The sequence below is a fragment of the Asterias amurensis genome, chromosome 2, assembly GCF_032118995.1.
Source record: "Asterias amurensis chromosome 2, ASM3211899v1".
Lineage (NCBI taxonomy): Eukaryota > Metazoa > Echinodermata > Asteroidea > Forcipulatida > Asteriidae > Asterias > Asterias amurensis.
This window is the reverse complement of record NC_092649.1, coordinates 24,932,768-24,954,409: the sequence shown is the minus strand read 5'-3', so window position 1 is coordinate 24,954,409 and position 21,642 is coordinate 24,932,768. Positions and strand designations below refer to the sequence as shown.

General features: G+C 38.0%; 1 protein-coding gene across 1 annotated transcript in view; it reads right to left on the bottom strand.

Annotated features, from left to right (window-relative positions):
• Window positions 1–156: 156 nt before the first annotated feature.
• The window catches only part of LOC139954333 (filamin-A-like), a 132,331-nt gene continuing 110,845 nt past the window's right edge, over window positions 157–21,642 (bottom strand). Inside the window, exons 28-45 of the mRNA XM_071954089.1 lie at window positions 19,899–19,994; window positions 19,146–19,211; window positions 18,427–18,618; window positions 16,108–16,248; window positions 15,503–15,631; window positions 14,427–14,600; window positions 13,186–13,338; window positions 12,048–12,251; window positions 11,080–11,373; window positions 10,278–10,442; window positions 9,524–9,625; window positions 8,283–8,420; window positions 7,374–7,489; window positions 6,377–6,509; window positions 5,444–5,620; window positions 4,359–4,577; window positions 3,617–3,811; window positions 157–3,100 (exon numbers count right to left, since the gene is read on the bottom strand). Coding sequence (XP_071810190.1) covers window positions 2,913–3,100; window positions 3,617–3,811; window positions 4,359–4,577; window positions 5,444–5,620; window positions 6,377–6,509; window positions 7,374–7,489; window positions 8,283–8,420; window positions 9,524–9,625; window positions 10,278–10,442; window positions 11,080–11,373; window positions 12,048–12,251; window positions 13,186–13,338; window positions 14,427–14,600; window positions 15,503–15,631; window positions 16,108–16,248; window positions 18,427–18,618; window positions 19,146–19,211; window positions 19,899–19,994 — 2,882 coding nt within the window. The 3' untranslated portion in view covers window positions 157–2,912. The remainder of the gene's footprint in view (window positions 3,101–3,616; window positions 3,812–4,358; window positions 4,578–5,443; window positions 5,621–6,376; window positions 6,510–7,373; window positions 7,490–8,282; window positions 8,421–9,523; window positions 9,626–10,277; window positions 10,443–11,079; window positions 11,374–12,047; window positions 12,252–13,185; window positions 13,339–14,426; window positions 14,601–15,502; window positions 15,632–16,107; window positions 16,249–18,426; window positions 18,619–19,145; window positions 19,212–19,898; window positions 19,995–21,642) is intronic.

Genomic DNA, 21,642 nt, shown 5'->3' with positions numbered 1-21,642 from the left:
TGAACAGTGAAAGTGAAGCTACCACCCCACCCCCCCCCCCCCAAAAAAAAGGGGGGATACTTAATTTGTGTTTAATACATAAACCAATACGTATAATCCAAAATGAAGAATTACCTGCACAGTTTACTCAAGAAACAGGAAAAACGAGAAACGGAATTAAATTTTGTGCAAAATGAAGGTTTATTTTGTCTGTATGCAATTAGTAAACCGACACAAACCCCTTCCAAACAAACAACAAATAAAATACATAAACATTAAAGTTCAAAACCCACAGCCTGACGACATAGTCCGGTTATGACACTTAAACTGTTATACAAACTCTAACCATGATTTCGAATAAAAACCTAGGGTATACCAAAACGAGTAATATAAAACTCATTGTGTGCTAGAGATAGAAAAAGGCACAGTAGAGAGTGCTTATTCGTTAGGCATCAAATCCACAACTTTTCCCCACGTATATTATAAGCACGATAGCCACAAACAAAATGATGTGACATAAAACAGTTCACACTGCATAGAAAAAAAGAAACTTTAAATGAAAATGGATGTTAAGACAAAACTAAAACACTGACTTTTGTACCAACAACTGTAGCTCTATACTCGCCTATTTTCGGTTGTAATTAGAATGATTAAACCTCAGTTTATGTAATAATATGGCAATATGTTTTAGTATTTTATTTTAAATGATTTACTTTGACACTGATATTCTTAAAAAGCAAGCGTCTATAACCAGTTAGCGATGAATCTATAGCATTAATAAAAAATTAGTAACAATTGTACGCATAACTATCAAATGTATGTTGCATTATAATTATTATGATTAAACAAAAATATCTTGTTTTTCTTATAGCTGTGTAGAGTGACTAACAAGTTCCAATATAAGTAGGAGAACAATATCTCAATCATAAGTTGATACTTTTATTATTATTCTAATTAACAATAAGGGTTTATTAGAGACTACAAAGATTTAATTCAGCGGTGAAAAACAAACACAAAACCAATTGTTTATAGAATATGGTTATAGTGATGCTCAGTTTACACCAAACAATTTGGCATATTGCGACATGATTCGTTCTATACCCCGGAAAAAAATCTGAATACATGAACTACAGTATAAAAGCAGGCTACAGTAGTATATTATTAACAGTTTGAACAAAAACAAACAGCAATAGGCAGTTTTGCTTAAACAATAAATTGCTTTAGAGTTCCCATATCATTGGCTCTCAGTACTTTTGTTAGTGCATTTTTTTTATTTTTTACAATAACACTTTTTAAAAATCTTGTTTCGTTCTTCTTAATTCTAACGGTCATGCATTATTGAAAGATGCCCAAAATATACTATATTATGTTATAAAGGGCGGTTGCCATGGAAATGCTACCACTACTAATACTTCTATAAGAATCGAGACTAAAGCCATGATTGTTTCTCAAGCCACACCACAACCAGAAATATATTACAGATACATAATTTGTTTCACCCACTGCTAGTTTCTTTTCTTGTTTTTTTTTTTCTTTCTTGCAATATTATTACTAGTCAATATTGACTCAGTTATGTATTGTTGTAAAACTTTTCAAAATGCTTTTATTATTGTAGTTTTTTAACCATACATATTTCAAAAATGAGTCTATGAAAAGTTGCGACGTGTTTGTTCACCAAGGCACTCTTGGTACTGGTTAACCCAAGCAATCTCGCATTGCATGGATTTGTTCGTCCATTCTCTAATTAAAAGCAAATCACCAATAACTAAAATGTATACCTCCATTGCAAGCAGATATATAAACAACTAAACAAAACAACCATGTGGCATAAACCATGCCCACAATAAGGTTATTTTGTTTTTCCTTCAACAAAAAGATATAGATAAAGAGAGTAATTTTTATCATTGTTAATTGTAAATGTCATAAATTGTTTTTCATTAAAAAGCATAAATTACATAGGGGAAGTAAATCAAATTTGATTCATTGTTGCTTCAATAACATAAACAAATCACAAAATTAAATGTTTTTAAAACATTGCTCACGATTTCCCCAACAAAACGGATTATATTAAATTTCGTTATCAACTGATACAATAATAGCTACTATATTTTTTTTATATTATTAATTGCATATCGTTTTTCATGATTTTAAAATTTATTAGTCACTTTTTTCATCTAGTTAGTTTTCAACTCCCAATTGGTATTTTTATAATTCATTTTTTTGTAGCTTTTCCTGTTTTTTTTTTTCTTTGCCTTTTTTTTCTTTTAAAATTTATGGTTCACGCTTCTACATCTACACAGTAATATCCACGTCAAACGTCCCCACTATACATTTCTACAAGAGATGTTTCCCATTTGCACTTTATTAATATTATGGAAGACTAGTACGCTTCAGTTGATTGACATTTCAACCTAGTCTTTCAACAACAGGCTCCTGAAGAAGAAAAACTACTCTAGTTCCCTAGACTTGCACAAGTCTCATCTAGCTACAGCAAGCAAGATAGAAGTATTTAGATTTTAGCACCTGCTAACTTGCTGCAGTCAAACACATCCCGTTTTGACTGTTTTTCTTTTCTTTCTGGAACTTAATTTCAGATCCCGGCTTATTATATAATGTTTACCCTGGCTAAACTATAAAACACTGGTTTCCTTACTTTCTATTAGATTAACATACCACATGAGCATGGTACCAGCACTGCTAACTTAATGGTGAATTGGCTATTATTATAGTCTGGTACCTTTTAGGGAGTCAACTCCAAAGTAACATAGTGAAGCATGTTACTATACCATAAGCCATTGGCTAGTATAGTCTGGTACCTTTTAGGAAGTTCACTCCAAAAGAACATTGTGAAGTATGTTACCAGACCATAAGCCAAAGCCCTTTTGTCATTATCCTCCCCGACTGGTAACACGGTGGTTCTCATGTTAATTAAACTATGAACAATGGAGCATAAATGGACTACCGGGTATGTGATCCTCGCCCCACTTGACGATCATTTTATAGTTACCAGTTTCTTTCAGTATATATGAGATTGTGAATCGTTGCCTGCCCATGTGCTTGATGATGATTTCTTCACATGGTGTCTTGGGACCAGCGATGCCTACAAGGAGCATGTTTTGACCTGAAATGGAAATAAGGAAGAGTTTTTATAGCAAACATAAACAACATCTTTTCAAACAATTTAATTTTCTTATTTGTTCTTGAAAGTGCAACAATGGGTATAAGGAAGAATTTTTTACCGACATCTTAGTTGAGACAAAAATATTCAAATATGAAATCACAAACAATAATGATCGTCACACATATTTTTTTGAGTTTGTAGTGTAATTTTAGCTGGTATTTGTTAAAATGGTGTCAAAATTTGCAGCAAATTAAACACAGGGTGTCCAAACGACACCAAGACTAACACTATTACATGTAAGTGTATTGAATCAATCTTTAGTGCACTTTCTCAAACTCATTATGGGTTGATGTGGCTGGCTGCCAAAGGCGCCCTTGCATGCCTGCTTCTCGAGCATGTTGTAGACACGTATGTCACATTTTAGCCCTTAGGGGTTATTCGATAATGGTCTATTGCCTCTGAAAGATCAAGTTTAAACCTGAGCTGAAAAGCCTGAAATGAGAATCTGACACCCACCTCCATCGGAGCAGTTGACTGTGAACTGTGACTTCTTGCTGAGGAAGGCCTTCTTGAGACCCGCTCCTGAGGCGGTACACTTGGAAGCATCTGATGAGAAGCATGGCATGGATGAAGTCTGCGTTGTCTTAATGGTGGTTTCTACAGTCACGTTGGCCTGCTCTACTTTGTGGCTGACGGGTCCCTTTCCTTTGCCTGGCAAAAATAAAATCGGATTTGTTTTATATGATGAAAAATGATAACAGTTAAAGATAATTGCAAAGAATTAAAGCTTTCAAACTAGTAGCTCTTTTGCTAATCAATCAAAATTCTTTTATGACAAAACTAAATAATTTAATACAAGCAACCTATGTGAATGTAACACTGGGAGACTTTGGATCGCTAGGTGGTGGCAGATTCACCAAGTAAATCCCCGTTGTTTACGCAGTTCTGAGCATGCGCACATTACAGAGAACAGTGGGTTTACCTAGTAAGTCTGCTGCCACCGAGAATTAAAAAATTGACCTGATCAAACCAACTACCAACAAATAACGAATGCAAAACAATATTGAACTAAACAAACAATTTGGAGCAAACTTTGAGTTGTGAGGTCAAGTTTGCTTTGCATTCACATCCCCAGGCTTCAGTCTAAAAAAAAATATGAAACTATTATAAAACCAATTCTAACGCAAAAACAAGTAAGATAAAGGATTTAGGACGGAACTGAAAGTTTGCCACAAACCATCAGTGAATTTGTACTTACCGATGATCTTGGCTTTGAACGGGCTGCCACCGATGTGGTGTGCCCCAGCGTACTTGATGGAGATGAGATGGTCACCGGGCTGGGTGGGATAATAGATACATTTATAGCCCTCCCCGATCTCCTGCACATCCAGTTTGACTTTGGAAGGTGCGTCAATGGTGATAGACAATGAGCCTGCCCCAGCACCACAGGTGTTCACGATGAACTCAGCGGGCTCACCTAAAATTAGTTAGAAACACCAAAACCAATCAAAGAATGTAAAAGTTTCATCCTTTCTTTTCTTGTGTGATATTACTTTGTGAGGATTTTGTTATTGTGTAACTTCAAACTTTGTCAAACAAAAAATCCTAGTTCAAAATTATTCTCTCATGATCAATGCTCATTTATCAGGCTTGTGACCTTGGGAAACAAGTTACGGGAAGTAGAAACAATAAATGAGAACAAGGGCTAGCCTGCATGTTCACATGGTGTAAGCCTTAAGAGACTTTTCAGGTCATTTATCCAACATTTTTAGAGATTTTAAAAAATGGAAATCGTAAAACAGACTTAAGTAGAAAGAAAAGCATGCCTGAATTTAAATGTTGGGATGATTTTTTGCAATGCAACTGCACAGCTTGTTTGAAAAACAAATTTTGTTCAAAATTATTCCCCCATGATCAATGTTCTGGACACGGAGATATACAGGAAATCAACAAATCCACAACTCGCCGAAATTTATACATAGTTTTGTTTGAGTACTTCTTACTCTTTGGCCCTTACGTGTGTGTGAGATTGTAGTTTTACATGTAAGTATAGTTTTATCATTGAGTCTTACAGCTAAAAGCTGTTAGTTATTTCTCTGTGAAAACTGACAAATACAAACAAATTATAATAGATAATAGTTATTTTGTATACTTTAGTTTCAGGGATAAAACTGATGTATTTTAAGTACTCTGTACTTATGAAATTTTGAGAACTTGAGAAGGTATTAAGTGAATATAGTGCCTAAAACATGTTGGTGTAAAGGGCAAAAAGAAATTGTAAACAAACTATTATTGCTTTTCTAAATTGAACATTCCCAGGACATATTAAGAAAAAGATTGTACCTGTTCGTCCTTTATCCAAGCCGTCGCCGTAGGCATGGACCATGCCTGGGTCACCGATGACATCAGGTCCTCCAACACGAACCCTGAAGGGACTGCCTGGGATTGGGGCATCCTTGAAGAAGACATGGATAAGATGGACTCCGTTCTCACGAGGCAAGAAGCGAACAGCGTAGTTCTCTGCACGGACATAGAGGATACCGGTGAAATTTGATTATTGATTTATTAAAAATGGTTTATTTGAAACTGCTTGATGGCTGACAGATTGTGAATTAAAAAAATTAACCAATTGTTTCCAAAAACTCTTTTTCTAGGTCACTTCCCTTAATGATTGCCCCCTCTTTTTGTTGTAAATGGACATGTGTTTGTCTCTGAATATGGTCCGGTTGGAACGAAAGCTAAGGCAATCAACCCTACTCATTTTAACATATAATAAAATACATAAAAAGTAGAGAAAGTATAGACGATGTATTTACATTCAAACCGCCCTCTGTTGAAAAAAACACTTTATGCGTCATGTTTTGCTGGGCAAAAAGACACATAGTCATGGTAAGATTGCAGACACTTTCTAGCTGGCTGCCAAAACATGTTATGGTTTTCGAGTGACGTCAGAGGTCACATCGTCTATAGGACTTGAAACTTTGCATGGTGGAAGTACGTATAACTAAGAGAGGTTTGTGGTAACACCATGAGAATATCTCTTTTTGAGTAGTTTTGGTTCTGGTCGTTAACCACCGGTTCTTGTCAGAGCCAACACTACCCAAAGAGATATTCACATGGTGTTACCACAAACCTCTCTTTAGTAATAACAAACTAAAAATACACATATCAAAGAAAATATAGTTTGGATAGAACATGGCACAGAAAATCTCAAATTGCTTCTTGTGAGAGAATAATTTACTTCAAATGGTTAAAGTGATGGACAATTTTGCTTACCGTTATCGATCTCTGTGATAGTGCACTCATCCTCAACACCAGAGGGCGCTACAGCTTTAGCTTTAAGATCTCCCTTAGCACCATTTAGTTGAACAGCGAATGAGCAAGGCTGATTGGCCTTCAGACCACTCTCCTGTACCAATGAAATCACAAGACATTTCCTGATCAATAAACTGTACACAATCAACGAGAGCTTATAGAACCCTTGACCGAATAGTGAAATTTTGGTATTCGGTTACCGCTGGCCAACTATCCAAAATTAACCGGATATTCGAATAGTTTTTTTTGTCGCTAGAGGGCGCTTTCTATATATATAATAAAATATAATTAAAAAAAATATAAAAAAATTGCCACTAGAGGGCGCTGTTCGTTTGTGAATGAGACCTTATGGGCCGATTGATATTAGTTTAAGACAGTGTCACTCGGTTCATCCATAAAAATAACTGGATCTAATTTAAAGATGGCGATTTGCTTTTTCTTTTGATCGTGATTGACTCTACGTGAAGGAAAACTTTCGTAATCTTTGAACAAATTACGTCAGAAATGTCATTGTTTAAACTCTTCCTGGAGGTGAGCATAGTTAATACTTAATTTATGCCGTTTTATGCTGTCTTAAAAGAAGTTTCATAAGGATTCAAACAAAATATTCCTATCAGTTGTCACTCGACGTCCGCGGATATTCGGATATTAAAGAAAATCTGGTTACTTGGTTGTAACTACAGGACTTTCCGGTTTATAAATAGGTATTTGCGCCCATGGCGGATATCCGGTTAAGAAAAAAATGGCATTCGCGGTTACGGATAGGAAAACCTATTCGCCATTAACCGGATATTCGAATTATTCGCCCAGGCCTAAAGGGGACAGGGTCTTGATTTCATGCACGGGTGTGAGTGTCTTGCACAACTCTCAGCCAATGGTAGGTTTTCATTGACCTCAGTGAGGTTCCCGTTTTAGGCTTATGGCAGTATTTTGGGGGTCTATTTGTTGAGTGACTTACATGGATAGATGATACACTGAGTCTTCTGGCTTCACCGATGGCTGGAGTGACCATAGCTTTGAATGGGCTATCAGGGATCGGCTGGTCATTGTACATGATGTCAATCACATATTCACCTGTGAATAAGAGATATCATAGAAACTTAGTAATGGGGGGTCTATTCTGTCTAGTCATTGTGAGTGATGTACAAGGTAGAACTGATAGTTTTTTTAAAGGCACTCCCGTCGATTTCAAAAAGAGCTAGGACTCGTCTTATCTCGAGTTAGGACAGGATTAATCTTAAGGTCTGCATGCTACAGTGCAGTGTTGGGACTCGTCCTACATGTACATATAAGTCCTAAGATTAGTCTTAAGTTAGGAAGAGTTTTGTGAAATCGACGGCCGGACACCTTTGGTAACTGACCAATGGTTTCTGTCACGCAAAGACAAGTTTGAGCGGTGTAAATTTCTGATTAAGTTTCTATCTTCGTCAATTGCTAAGTTAATGCCTTAAAAAGGCATGGTGCACAATTGCTATTGCCAAGGAACAGTATTCTAAGTTTGGGTGTATCCCAACAACCTGTGAAAATATTGACTCAGTTGGTCATCAAATTTGCAAGGCGAATTAAAAAAAAAAAACACCCTGGTTGAACAAATTTGGGTGCTTTCAAATGCCTAAAAGAGGCTCCAAGCCTGAAGTCTGTTAATACTTCAGTGGAAAATACCTCTTTCTCAACAACTACGTTACTTCAGAGGGAGCCGTTTCTCACACTGTTTTATACTATCAACAGCTCTCCATTGCTCGTTACCAAGTCAGTTTTAATGCTAACAATTATTTTGAGTAATTACCAATAGTGTCCAGTGCCTTTAAGAAAATGAGGGAAGATTTCTTGCTTTTATTTTAAAACCAAGAATTTTGTTTGTAATCACCTGGTGCTGTTGGTGTATAGATGACTTGGTAGGAGCCATCTTTGTTGTCTTGGATGTCAATCTTGGCCTTAGCAGGACCCTTCACAGAGATGCTAAGTTTTCCGGGACCAGCTTCACGTGTCCAGACGGTGAACTCAGCTGTGGCAGACAATGATTAGAAATGAAGCATTAATACGCCATTAAAAGGTGTGCAGGGACTGCTTAGCACCAACGAGACACTGGGTGTATAGACCATGTGCCCTTTGTTTATAGGTAAACTGCTCTCTGTTGAAATCCTTGTTTTGTTAAGCATTTAGAGACCATAGCGGCCACAAGCGGCTGGTACCAAACTGCCCATAGCAGCCACAAGCGGCTGGTACCAAACTGCCCATAGCAGCCACATGTACAAACATCTTCAAGGTTAGACCTACTTCAATTCAAGAGGTCAAAGTAAAGGTCATGTCTGGATATGAAATTTTCCGACGTAGTATGTTAACAGAGTATCCCAACTTCTATAACAAAATACTAAATTTTCTATTTCATGTTGTTTCTGAAGAGATGAACATTGTTATTGGTTGAAGATATGGAGGAATTCAGAGGCGACTGCAAATAATAGGGAATAGGTTTAGGGTAAGGAAAGGGACAGACGAGGTTGGAGGGGGGAGGGGGGAGGGGGGGCAGAGAATAAGGTAAGGGTTTGGATGTTCCTAAATGTTGACTGGAAACAGCGAATGACAAACGCAGAGCTGTATGAAGAGTTGCCAAGATTGAGTGATAAGATCAGGGATCGAGGAATAAGATTTGCTGGGCACTTAAGTAAGAGCAAGAGTCTGCATCAAAACTCATCCACTGGGAACCAAAACATGATAATAATAATAGACTACAGCATTTATAAGGCGCACTTTACTGAAAAGGAGAAACATTCAAAGGCGCCGGTCAAGTTTTGTCAAGATGTTGGAAAGCAAGCAAGAATAAGTGTGTTTTGAGTTTCTGCTGGAAGAGAGTGATGTTGTGCATTTGTCTGAGGTAATCCGGAAGTGAGTTCCAGAGTCTTGGTGCTATGTTGGAGTAAGCCCTGTCCCCATAACTGACCAGCCGAGTTCGAGGAACATGGAGCATATTTCTGATAGATCTTAGACCTGGTCTAGTTGTACGGATGATGCAGGAAACGTGGTTGAATGACCTACGTAAATCTTTTGAACCCTGGAGGGCCATCACAGTTCGAGGACACCAGCCGAAATAAACAACAACAAACAACTAACCTGGTACATTGATCTCTCCACGTTCCAGTCCTGGGCCTCCAGCGTGGACCTTGTGAGCTCCTCCCTCACCGAAAGGACCAACAGTGAACTGGAAGGGACTTCCTGTTAATACACACAAAACAAATATAACCATGATAAGACCATCCTAAGGTTCAATCAAGAAAATATTTTCTCTTCAAAAATGTGGGTTTAAATTGTCCAGACTTTATGCTTGCAGCAATGCCATGTGAACCTCTTTGTAACAAATGGTCTAGGCCCAACTTCATAAAACTGTTAAGCAGAAAATATTTCTTGACAAATTTCTTTGCCGAGCACAACTTGAGTAGGGGACCAGCCACAACAATGCAAACATAATGTATCTGTTTCTGCTAAGCTGTATTATTCCGAGCGTAGCAAGTTTTTGTGCTTATAAAGGCTTTATGAAATTGGGCCTTAGTGGCAGAATTACATCATGAAGGTTACAATCTGGATTCATGGAAATCTGTCAACTCCTCTTTCAACAGAAAATCTATTAAGAAAACAGGTAGAGCAGCACTGGAAGCAAACTCATATTGATGATATAAAATAATTATGTCATATTTGTCACATAAATACTTCTGCTTGAATTTTATTGTGATGTCACAAATGTTTTACCAATGGTAATAATGACAACTCATCTTGAGATGAATCTTAGTGAGTGAAATCAAACCTAGGATTGTCAAAGTGAAAGACAGAATTAATGGTGTCTTAACTATGTGTGTCAATGCATAGTTACCTGGCACATGCAGGCCTCTGCTCTTAACGCTGACTGTGTGGACCCCGTCCATAGTGGGGACAAACCTGACGACGTAGCGGCAGTCCGCTCCATCAACAATCTCAGCATCTTCAGTCTTACCCTTAGGGTTAGTCACTTGTGCTGTCATGTCCAGTGGATCAGTATCTAGATAAAGAATATATCATAGACAATATTTGTTTATTTATTAAATATTTATTCCAGCGCTCGATTTCACAAAGCAATAAAATCCATGGTAAGACAAAGCTTCAGTATCACCATAGTGATTTGTACTATGACATCACACTTTACTAAGCAACTACATGTACGATTGATTTGCAGTTAAGATCTCAGCTCTTTGTGAAATCAGCCCCAGCAATTACAAGTTCCAACCCAATTCACATTTGAATGTACACATACTATTCCTGGGAATCGTAAAACATTGTTTGAAAAATTACTCATATGCTACCATAGTGGTCTGGAAGCATGCACTGCAGTTGGTTGCCTCGAAATGCCTGTAAAAATTGCCTTGTGTGACAAAGATCTTAGTCATAAAATTAAGCACCTCACAAGCATGCAGGCCCTCAGAACATGATTCTGTGATAAGCAGTGATTTGAGCTTGACCATACTTGGCTTGGAACACAACAGATGATGCTCTGATTTCACAGAACTCAGGAAAACACTGAGGATACAGAGCTTAATACACATCAGTGTAAGGGTAAAAACAAATTATACTATTTTTCCTGATAAAAGTTAGCATCTGTTAAAGCTAGACGTCAAGAGACATACTGTACAATGACATACCTGGAATCTTCAAGCCAAGTTCACATTCGCTGCCAATGTGCGATACGGGAGCAGCCCGGGTTGGCTTGTCCAGTGTAGCCTGCATCAGTGGTTCCATGCAGCTACCATCCTCTGGGTGTACCTTGACGTTGAACGGGCTACCAGGGATGTCCTGCTCGGCAAAGCGGACGTTGAGTTTGTAGGTGCCGGGCTCGGCTGGTCTGTAGGTCACTGCACACGTACCATCGCCAAGATCAGAGCAGTTGATTTCAGTCTTACTAGGACCCTCAATGGATACACCCAAACCTCCATAGCCTGTCAAACAAAACGAGGCAATTTTATCCTAGAGCCTATAGACGATGTGACCTATGTTTACATTCAAACCGCCCTCTGTTGAAAAAACACTGTATACGTCATGTTTCGCCGGGCAAAAACACCCGTAGTCATGGTAAGATTGCACACACTTTCTAGCTGGCTGCCAAAACACAAAGGTTTTGCCCGGCGGTATGCGCGCGAATCATGTTATGGTTTTCGTGTGACGTCAGAGGTCACATCGTCTATACACTGACTTTTGATGTTAATCTCTAGTTCAAAAGCATATTACTACTTTTTGGGGCCGACATTTGCCCTTTAAACCAAATGCTACACTTTTACAATATACTTTCCCTTGTAGGGTTTGCCCTTAACTTCTTTTAGTGACTAGCAATTTCATCATCCGCTCTTGGAGTAAAAAGTAAGTTTTAGGGGCAAAAAGTGCTCTATTTCTTTTCAGTTCTCCCTTTATAACTGTGAATCTAGAAATCTGCATTTAGTATTCTTGATTATAATGAATCTGGAATGCATTTAATTTCATGCTTATTTATTTAGGACAATGAAATCATTTTAATTGGAGATTTCTTTTTACTTGTTCAGTAAACATCATTTTCTTCTTTTGAACTTCAATTCTAATCAACCAAAAACCACAATTTCATGAAGAGAAAGCAACATACCAGCATCCCTGGTGTCCACAACAAACTCCGCCATTTGGCCAGCATCGGCGTCAGAGATTCCACGCCCTCGGACTTTGACCTTAGAGGAGTCGCCAACCTCCTGGGAGCCGACAATGATCTTGAAGGGGCTACCTGGGATTTGACGGTTGAACTTCTTAACGGTGACAAGATGCTCCCCGACCTCCTTGGGTGTGAATGTGATACCTGTTGGAATGAAGACGTCAGATTATTAAACATTTTGATAATATCAAAATGCCCCCCCCCCTTCATTAAAAGATATATACTATAAACAACATATTTCAGAACTTCTTAAAGGGAAGGTACACGTTTGGTAGTTACTCAAAACAAATATTAACTTAAAAACTGACTTTGTAACGAGCATTGGAGAGCTGTGGGTAGTATAAAACATTGTGGGAAACAACTCCATCTGAAGTAATGTAGTTTTTGAGAAAGAGGTAATTTCTCACTAAAATAATAAGAGACTTCTAGCTAGAAGTCTTTTATTTCTTTAATGAACTTTGATGACCAATTGAGCCCAAATTTTCACAGGCTTGTTATTTTATGGTTATGATGGGATACACCATGTGAGAAGACTGGTCATTGACATTTACCAAACGTGTACCTTCCCTTTAAGATTTAATAACAAGTTTAATATGTAGTTCTTATATTGTACGTTATCACAACTGACAGGCATCTCAAACAGAACCAAATTTCATAGAGCTTCTTAAACTATATTCGCTGAGAGAGCTTCCTGATACACCGTAGCAGAGCAAAATGCTACCAATGCCAAAGTACTTGATTTTCAAGAGCATATTTTGTGATGTTATGCTCGTCATTGGAAAACCCTTTTAGACTTTGTTTTGGGACCAGAAATGTATCCCCCAATCCTTTGCTTCAATGGACGCTTCAGTCAGACATGTTCCGCCGAGTTTCATGTCCATCTTGATCAATGTTTGGGCTGCGGGAATTCACTTTTTTGTAAGTCTAATCTTTCCAAGGAGAAGAATGCTGTGCGTCCACAGCACACAGGTTTGATATTTTTTTAATGTTTTTTTTTGCCATTTAGACAGAGAAAGCTGTCGGAAAACGTTTCATTGTTGACTGTGGTTTTCAATGCAGTTCCATCATGAGGACTCACCGATATTTCCGTTGGGAAGACGTTTCAGAGTGCATGGTTCTTCTCCTCCACTGGGTGGAGTAATGGAAGCCTTGAGTTGAGTGATGTCAGTCTCCGTGATCTTAAGAGGAACATCGCTAGCTGCTCCGATTGACATCATACTGCCTGCCTTGTCTGTTGGTAAAACACAAGGATAATAATAATAACAACTAGTTCTTATATATAGCGCATTTCAAAATAACTTTACCAATGTGCCCTGTGGTCGATTTCACAAAACTCTTCTTAACTTCAGACTAATCTTACGACTTAGGACAAGTCCCAACCCTGCACTGTAGCATGCAGACCTAAAAATTATTCCTAAATTAGGATGAGTTACTCGTCCTAACTCGAGATAAGAAGAGTCCTAACTCTTTGTGAAATCGACCCCAGGTCATTAAGCCTAGGAGAAATTAAAAACTTAAGGCTAGTCCTGACTCATCCTAACTCGAGCTAAGGCTAGTCTTCACTCTTTGTGAAATCCACCCCATTATCCTTACTTGATGTATCCCACCACCCACATAAAATGTGAAATCCATTTTAAAAAAAAAGTTAATTGGAAGGTGCAAGAGAATAATGAAAGAAAAACACCCTTGTTGCACCAATTTGTGTGCTTTCAGATGCCTAATAAAAGGCTTCCAGCCTGAGGCATGTTAATATCCGAGTGAGTAACTACCTCTTTCTTAAAAACTTGTTTCTAAAATGTTGCTTCACAGAGCGCTTTTCCTCACAATGTTTGATACTATCAACAGCTCTCCATTGCTCGATACCAAGCAAGTTTTTATGCTAACAATTATTTTGAATAGTTATCAATAGACCGTATTGAATAACCCCTTTTTGCTATGAAAAGTCGCCACATTGTAGGGCAAACTGTATGCGCGTCCAAACGCGTACATCATCGAAGCACGCTGCACACAAAAATCCTGGTTTGATTTCTACGGCACATGCAGGCACACACACACGCACGCGCCCAGATGCTATCTTGTAGGTCAGATATTTGAGCCGCGTGAAGACATATTCAATACGGTCTATAGTGTCCAGGGGTGGATTTCACAAAGAGTTAGGACTAGTCTTATCTCGAGTTGGGACGAGTTACTAGTCCTAACTTAAGACTAGCTGTACATTTTTAATATCCCTTAGGACTAGTTCTACATGTAAGTTAGGACTAGTCCTAACTCTTTGTGAAATCGACCCAAGTGCCTTTAGGACAACCTTCATGAACTTACCGACAACGTTAGCCTTAAATGGACTGCCTGGGACATGCTTGTCGGCGAACTTGACAGTGACCTCGTACTGGCCGATCTTCTGTGGGAAGTATGTCACGTTACATGTTCCATCTTTGTTGTCTACACACTTGATCTCCGCCTTGGAGGGACCTTCTACTGCAAGGGCCAGGCCACCTACGCACAAAATAAATCACAGTTTTTCAGTAAAATATCTTCATTTCACACTCTCTGTTCATAGGAGACAGAACAGTTGGTGTACTTTTTACAGTATTTAATTACGATGCTCTTGTCGGGCACTCAGTATGCGTGTGTACAAAAATGAATGCATTTCGACTCAATACATTTCAAATGAATTATGTGTTTATGTGGTCACCCTAAACTGCATACAGTTAGACAAATCACAAGATCAAAAAGAATGAGAAGGGCCAGTTATTTTATGACTTCCTATATCCCCGCATAGTCTCCAAAACAGAATGGATCACCCACGGGACTATTTAAAATATCCAATATATTTGGTTATTTTATGATCCTGTTGCGCCATTTTGTTTTCTTTCCCATAATGCCTTCCCCTGGAGTGCGTTTTGGCGACCCCAACCAGAAACATTGGGCTTGGGTAAGCATTTCGCGTGTTCGGTTGAGCGCAGTGATGATGCTGTTCAAACCAACCGGTAAATGACTTGTGGACTCGGTTGAGCTTTAGTTGGGGGTCGCCAAAACGCACTCCAGAGGTTAAGATCAATCAAGGCATTCAGGGGAAAGAAAAAAAATGGCGCAGCAGGATCATACACCACTTGGAATGAGGTCGCACAGTGACTCCCCATGTGCAGAAAAAAACCTTCACCAAACTGAAACCCGCGAAACATATACAAATACTAGAACCTTGATAAAACACCTTGTTGAAAGATATGAGTTTTGAGTGGGTTCTTGAGTTTATGATGATACTCTTGAATTTTGTTGTGTCTGTTTTTTTTTCTTTTTTTTTTTGTTTTTTTTTGCCGGGTTTTACTGCACCTTGAACACCAAGCAGGGTGGATATGTGCGCATGACAAGTCTTATTATTAATATTATGTACATACCTGGTCCAGCATCCTTTGTGTTGACAGTGAAGGTAGCAGTCTCACCACAGATACCATGAGTCAGACCGGGACCGAAGGCTGTAGCCTGGCCGCTCTTCAGCTCATCAACGTGGAACTCAAACGGACTCCCTAGAAATGAAAAATAGTTGCGCTTTATAGAACTCATATCAACCAATATGTTTCCACGGTCAAATTGTAAGGTTTTTTTTTCACTATCTCACTCTGTCGTTCAGTCGTCTCCATATTATTTTTATGTACAGTATTTGATTTGCTGATTAAGGAGGGGGAGGGGGGGGGGTAGATTCTTTTATTTTTTTTTTCCAATAGGTCTTTTGAAGTACTTAAGATTTCACTTTATGCCCAGTTTTGTAATTCCTTTCTTTTTTTGGAGTGTTATCTTGATGTATTTTAAAGATTTAAAAAATAAAAAAATAAACAAAAATGTAATTGAATATCTTGAAGTGGGTCTTCCCCAAAACATCTGGGGTCGATTTCACAAAGAGTTAGGACTTATCCTAACTTAGGACTAGTCCTAGAGATAAGACTAGTCTTAACTCTTTGTGAAATCCACCCCAGAGCAATCAAAAACATTGTTAAGGATTTACCTGGTACATGGCTGCTTCCGTACTTGATAGACAGTTCATGTTTGCCAGTTTCCTGTGGTGCGTACTTGACGGTGATGGTGCCAGATTTGTTCTCTGTGATGGTGGGAATGTCCTTCTTACCCGATGGTCTCTTGACCTCACCTTGACAAAGAATTGTGGGAAAAGTCGGTCAAAGGTCACATGAAGAACACAGGGTGTTCAAAACTTAAAGGTAAACAGTACCTTGGATCAGGCGAGTTGAAACGGTTGGAAGTTGTTTTAAAAGTAGAATATAATGATCCACACAAATATCCCCCAAAATTGCATGGTTTTCCTTATACCTTGCGAACTAACACTAACAAATTGGCGTGCAAATACATTTGTGTTGATCCTTATATTCTACTTATAAAATATCTTTATGACCGTATGCATTTTATAACAAACAGTTTCAAATGCTTTTCATAGACCAACTTGCCCGATTCAAGGCAACGACTACCTTTGTAGCAATTGCTTAATTTCAATCAATGTTTGATAACTTTAAGTTGAGTGTTGATTGCTCGCCAACATAACAAAGAATTTAGGTAATTTTTCAAAAAATTGAAAAATTCTTTAATTTTAAGGTTCGTAACCCAAGTAATATTTGAAAAGCAAAAAGTGACAGGCTTTTAAGAATTTTTGGTTTTCATTTGCATTTAGCAAACAGAAAGTTTGACACATTAAGTCATTTACAACTATACAAAATAATATTTTTCTTTCTTAAAAATAACAGCAACAAAACCCTTCTTAAAAAACCCCAGTATTTCATGAATGTCAACAATTAAGTCTACAACACTTAAATTTTTGTATATGGATTACAAAAATGAAGTCTTTATTATGAAATGACAGAAACACATTCACCAACGAGAAACAGAAATAGACCAACATGAATAAAATGAACGATTAAAAAAAAAAGAAGAAATATGTGCATGGTAAAGTTGATGCATAGACAGGAGAAAAAGAGGTGATAATTATTAATTGTAAACATTTAGATAAAAAAAAAAAAAAAAAAAAAAAAAAAAAAGAGCAAAATATATACAGACAAAAATATGTTACATGGAGTTGGGAGAAATAATTGATTACTGTTGGAAGAAAGAAGTTTAGCGTTAGAAGATGGAGGTCAGAGGTCAGAATACTCTTGATGAAGTCTGTTTAAGCTGTGATGATTTAAAGAGAGAGAAAAAACAAAAACAAGTTGTTAATATTCCGTTACCAAAATAGCAATTTGAATCCCTTCTCAAAAAAATGATAAAAGCATGTTCATAGATTAACAAAACATAGCATGTCGTCTGTGTCAAATATTAGTTGTGATAAATTACCCTTCTAATAATCTGGTGGAAAAGAAAGGTCAAAGGTTAAATTGTTAAAGGAAGAGAACAAGATAAATCAATGAGCTCATGTATTAGTGATCTATATGACCCCAAATAATAAGTAAATTAAATAAACACAAATCCGACTCCTGATAAATAAAGTTTACTTCTATTCATTTTAGGGGGTTCTGTTCAAAGAATTTGCAAGTACAGTTTCATGTCCCATCTAAAGGACAAAGCAACTTTGGTAAAGCATCTTGCTCAGCTGATCAGAAACCCCAGAGCTAGAGTCTGGTGCTCTGTGAAGCAGTAATGAAGAATCTTGTTTAAGGACACAATTCAGTGCCACGAACAGGATTCAAACCAACACTCGGCTGATCAGAAACCCCAGAGCTAGAGTCTGGTGCTCTGTGAAGCAGTAATGAAGAATCTTGTTTAAGGACACAATTCAGTGCCACGAACAGGATTCAAACCAACACTCAGCTGATCAGAAACCCCAGAGCTAGAGTCTGGTGCTTTTAACCCCTTGGCCATTCCACAATTAACAGAGTTTCATATACTCCAATCTATTATGATGGTTTCGGCAGTCAGGAAATTCTCGAAGGCAAGTGTTCCGGCAGGTTTTGTGAAATTGTAATATTGTTGTTGCTGGTGCCAGTGATAATATACCATCTGAGAGGAGATTAATATTAAGTATTCCTGCACCTTAATTCCCTATGGATTATCTGAATGGATTAGCTCATTGAAGTTTCATGAAGTTAAAAATCATTATAGTCACATCAATGTGCCAAAAGTAATAGCTGATTTAGAGATAAACGGTTAAAAGAACAAATCAGTCCATTCCGTGATTGCCCAATTAAAGATGATGACCATGTTAGAATCAAACACAATGAGCTTGCAGTAGTTTATTTGTAGCCAGTGAGAGTAGTAGATGTGTTTTTGTTGTTACTCCGACTCGTTGCGCCGACTACTCACGAGTCCTCCAAAGACTCACCATTCAACGGTCCTTTACGCTCAAAATCATCGGGAATTTCCACGGCGAAGTTCCTATCATTTGGGGTGCCCAAGGGAGACACTTCCCCGTTGGGATCCTCCCCAGGCTTATCCCCGAAATGCCGAATGATCGGATCAGTGACCCTTCTCAAGAGACCCTTGAGACCCGACCCTGATGGGGAGCTCGGACGTCCTGTTGTTAAAGTAGAAAACCATTTTATACGTTGTATTTTTGGACTGAACGAACCGAAAGCGCAGCATCCTGGTGGGGGGCGGATACGGAGTGTGAAGGGAACCATGCACTTCCGTACATGTATGTGTTTGTTTATGTGTAGAAAATAGAATTGTTACAGTTCTATTTTGATAATTCAAGCTCATTCAACTTTACAGAAGGTACCCTTATGCAGCAGAACATCCAATTGAGATCTATGCAGGGAACTATGCCCTTTATATATATATATTTGTCCTTGCAGAGATTTTGATTATTCAATCTCATTCAAAATAAGAAGTACCCTAATCGGGCAACATATCCAAATGGAATCCCCGGGAACAATTAACAAGGCGTAGTATTCTTGTTTCGTGGCTCTTGATCAACTCAAAGTATGAGTCTCTATGAATAACTTATCCGGAAAAAAAACCCACAAGAATTTGTATTAAAAAAAGGACCCAAAAAAATGAATAAAAAACATGATTATAGTTCGTTAGTGAATTGCAATTCACCTGCGTCATCATCAGGGGTAGCCCCCTCGTCCTCTGGAGTATCCACAAATGCACCGAAGTTGACTCCTAAACACCAACAAAATAGACAGTTAACGCTATTAGAATCAGTGCCTCTGCTTAAATTATAACGTGGATTCTACTTAAGATTAATGCATTCTTAAAAAATATATAAAAAAATTCAAATCGTAACAGTTCAGTTTATAACACATACGATTAAATTAACTCTTGTTGAGCGACTCTTCTGACTTGAAATAACTTCTTTTGGAGAAGGTTAAAAGTACAGGCGTAACAACTTTAATGCAAATTTAAGACTGAAGGCTAATTAACACAATATATAATTAAGGCTCGAGTGCCTTTAGTAAGGGATTTGAACCAAGGACCTACGGATTATTGCGCTGGCGTTTAACCAACTGAGCTATGTAGCCCTAATGTTGGTGTTCTCCCCTAATTTGCCAATATCTTTGTAAGTGAAAAGCCCAGAATGGCTGTAATCAAACTATGCCAGGAAATAACGTAAATACTTAATATTTATGGTCGCACTCGTTTCATTTTTAGTTTTCGTTTTCATCTGTAGTGGGGCGATTCAGCTGCTAAATTGTGCACTTTCTCTTAAAAGCATGAAACTTGGCCCATTGTTAAAGTAACACAATACAAACATTTTTACTCTAAGGGCTACCGGAAACTTCACCATCTTGGATTTAAAAATGGCCGCCATTTTGGACTTGTTTTGTTCAATACATCCAATTGCCTCACCTGCCTCGACAGGCTTTGTTTCCTGTTTACCGATAATCTCTTCAATCTCATCCCCACTATCGTTAGGTCCGCCATTCTTCCTTGGTTTCCCTTCATCTAAAAGATAGTCATGGATCATTCGCATACAAAGTGAAATTTTAGGTCAACAATATTTGAAAAGTAAAATACAACTTCCATAATTAGTGAGCAAATTAACGGGGCAGTTGCTTCAAAGCAAGTGATGAATAGTGTTAGCAGTTGCCGCAGCGCTACCTCTGTGAAAAAGAAAAGTGCTAATGTGAAAAAACAGGTTGTCACTATCGATTGGGTGTTCAATTTCTAGTTTAACTGACTGATCATTCAAGTGAACTAAAGATAACCGGTTTGTGACTGCAGGCAGGCCTTATATTTCATATAGGCAACAGAGGTGATTGTCTCTGTTGCCCCTGGTCATCGCCTTTGTGCCCTTGAAAAGCTCCAGTAGAAATTTACAATTTTCTCATAGTTTCCCCTTTACCAAGGAAAAAATGCCTTGGTGCCCTTGCCCTTTCAAAATCAAAGCATGTGACTGTAGTTTTAAAAGCATTTACAAGAGTACAACATCATGTTAATGTGAGCCAATTTGTAAATTCCCCAATCAAACTCATTTGAACGATCAATCAAAAGTGTGGGGTAAAAACACTACCCAGCAATTATTACACAATGAATTCTGGCGGAAGGAAAGCACCTGAAAGAAAAACGACGGTAAATTTTTACGACAGATTAATAAATATCTGGTTAGAAAACCTGTCACAAACCAAACGGTGCGCTTATACACGACTTGGTGCGGTGTTAGCAATCCTTACACCTTGTATTTTACACAACTGGCGTACAATGTGGGATTTAAACACTACCGTACCACCTTGTAATCAACAAATGGCACGTAACTACTGTAGAAATGTTTGACCAAGAATGACATGACCCTAAAATAAGCAGTCACTGACAGCACTCAGCAACTCACTAAATAGTTAAGAGATAAAATAAATTATTTTATTAGTTTCTGAGGATTAACAAAGTATAGATTTTAAAGGAATTGCATGGTAATGTACCAGTGTGTATTATTATTTGATTTGCAGTGAACACCATTTGATAGTTGATGGGTAGAATAGATTGAAATCAAGAAATCTTCGATCAATTTCCATGCTTCTTCTCATTGAACCCAATTCTCGACACTCATGGGGTGACAGGTCTTTTTCTTCAGCCGCGCCACGCATCTGGAACTCTTTACCACTTAATCTTAGATCTTGTTTTTGTACCACAACATTCAAATCTCTTCTCAAAACTTATCTTATGTCACAGGTTTTCAAGGAATAATTTTTTTGTGTCTGCTTTTCTTTGTTTTTCTTTCTTTTTGTTGTTGTTGGTTTTTTACTGCGCCTTGAACACCCACTAGGGTGGATACGTGCACATTACAAGTCTTGTTATTATTATTATTATTACTATTGTTCTCGCAAGAACAACTTTGGACAGCTGGTTTTTTTTTAGTAATTACCAATAGTGTCCACTGCCTTTAAAGGAATTTCATGGTGAGGTATCAATGTATATTATTATATGCAGTGAACACCATGTGATAGTTGATGGGTAGAGTGCTCTTGCAAGAGCAACTTAGGACAGCCGGTTTGGCGTAGTGGTTTTTCTTCTGAGCTTTCACATCTAGGACACTGGTTCTCAGGCCCCCAACTAGCTGTGTGGGTTGTCCCCTGAATAGTTATCCGAGGTTTTCCTC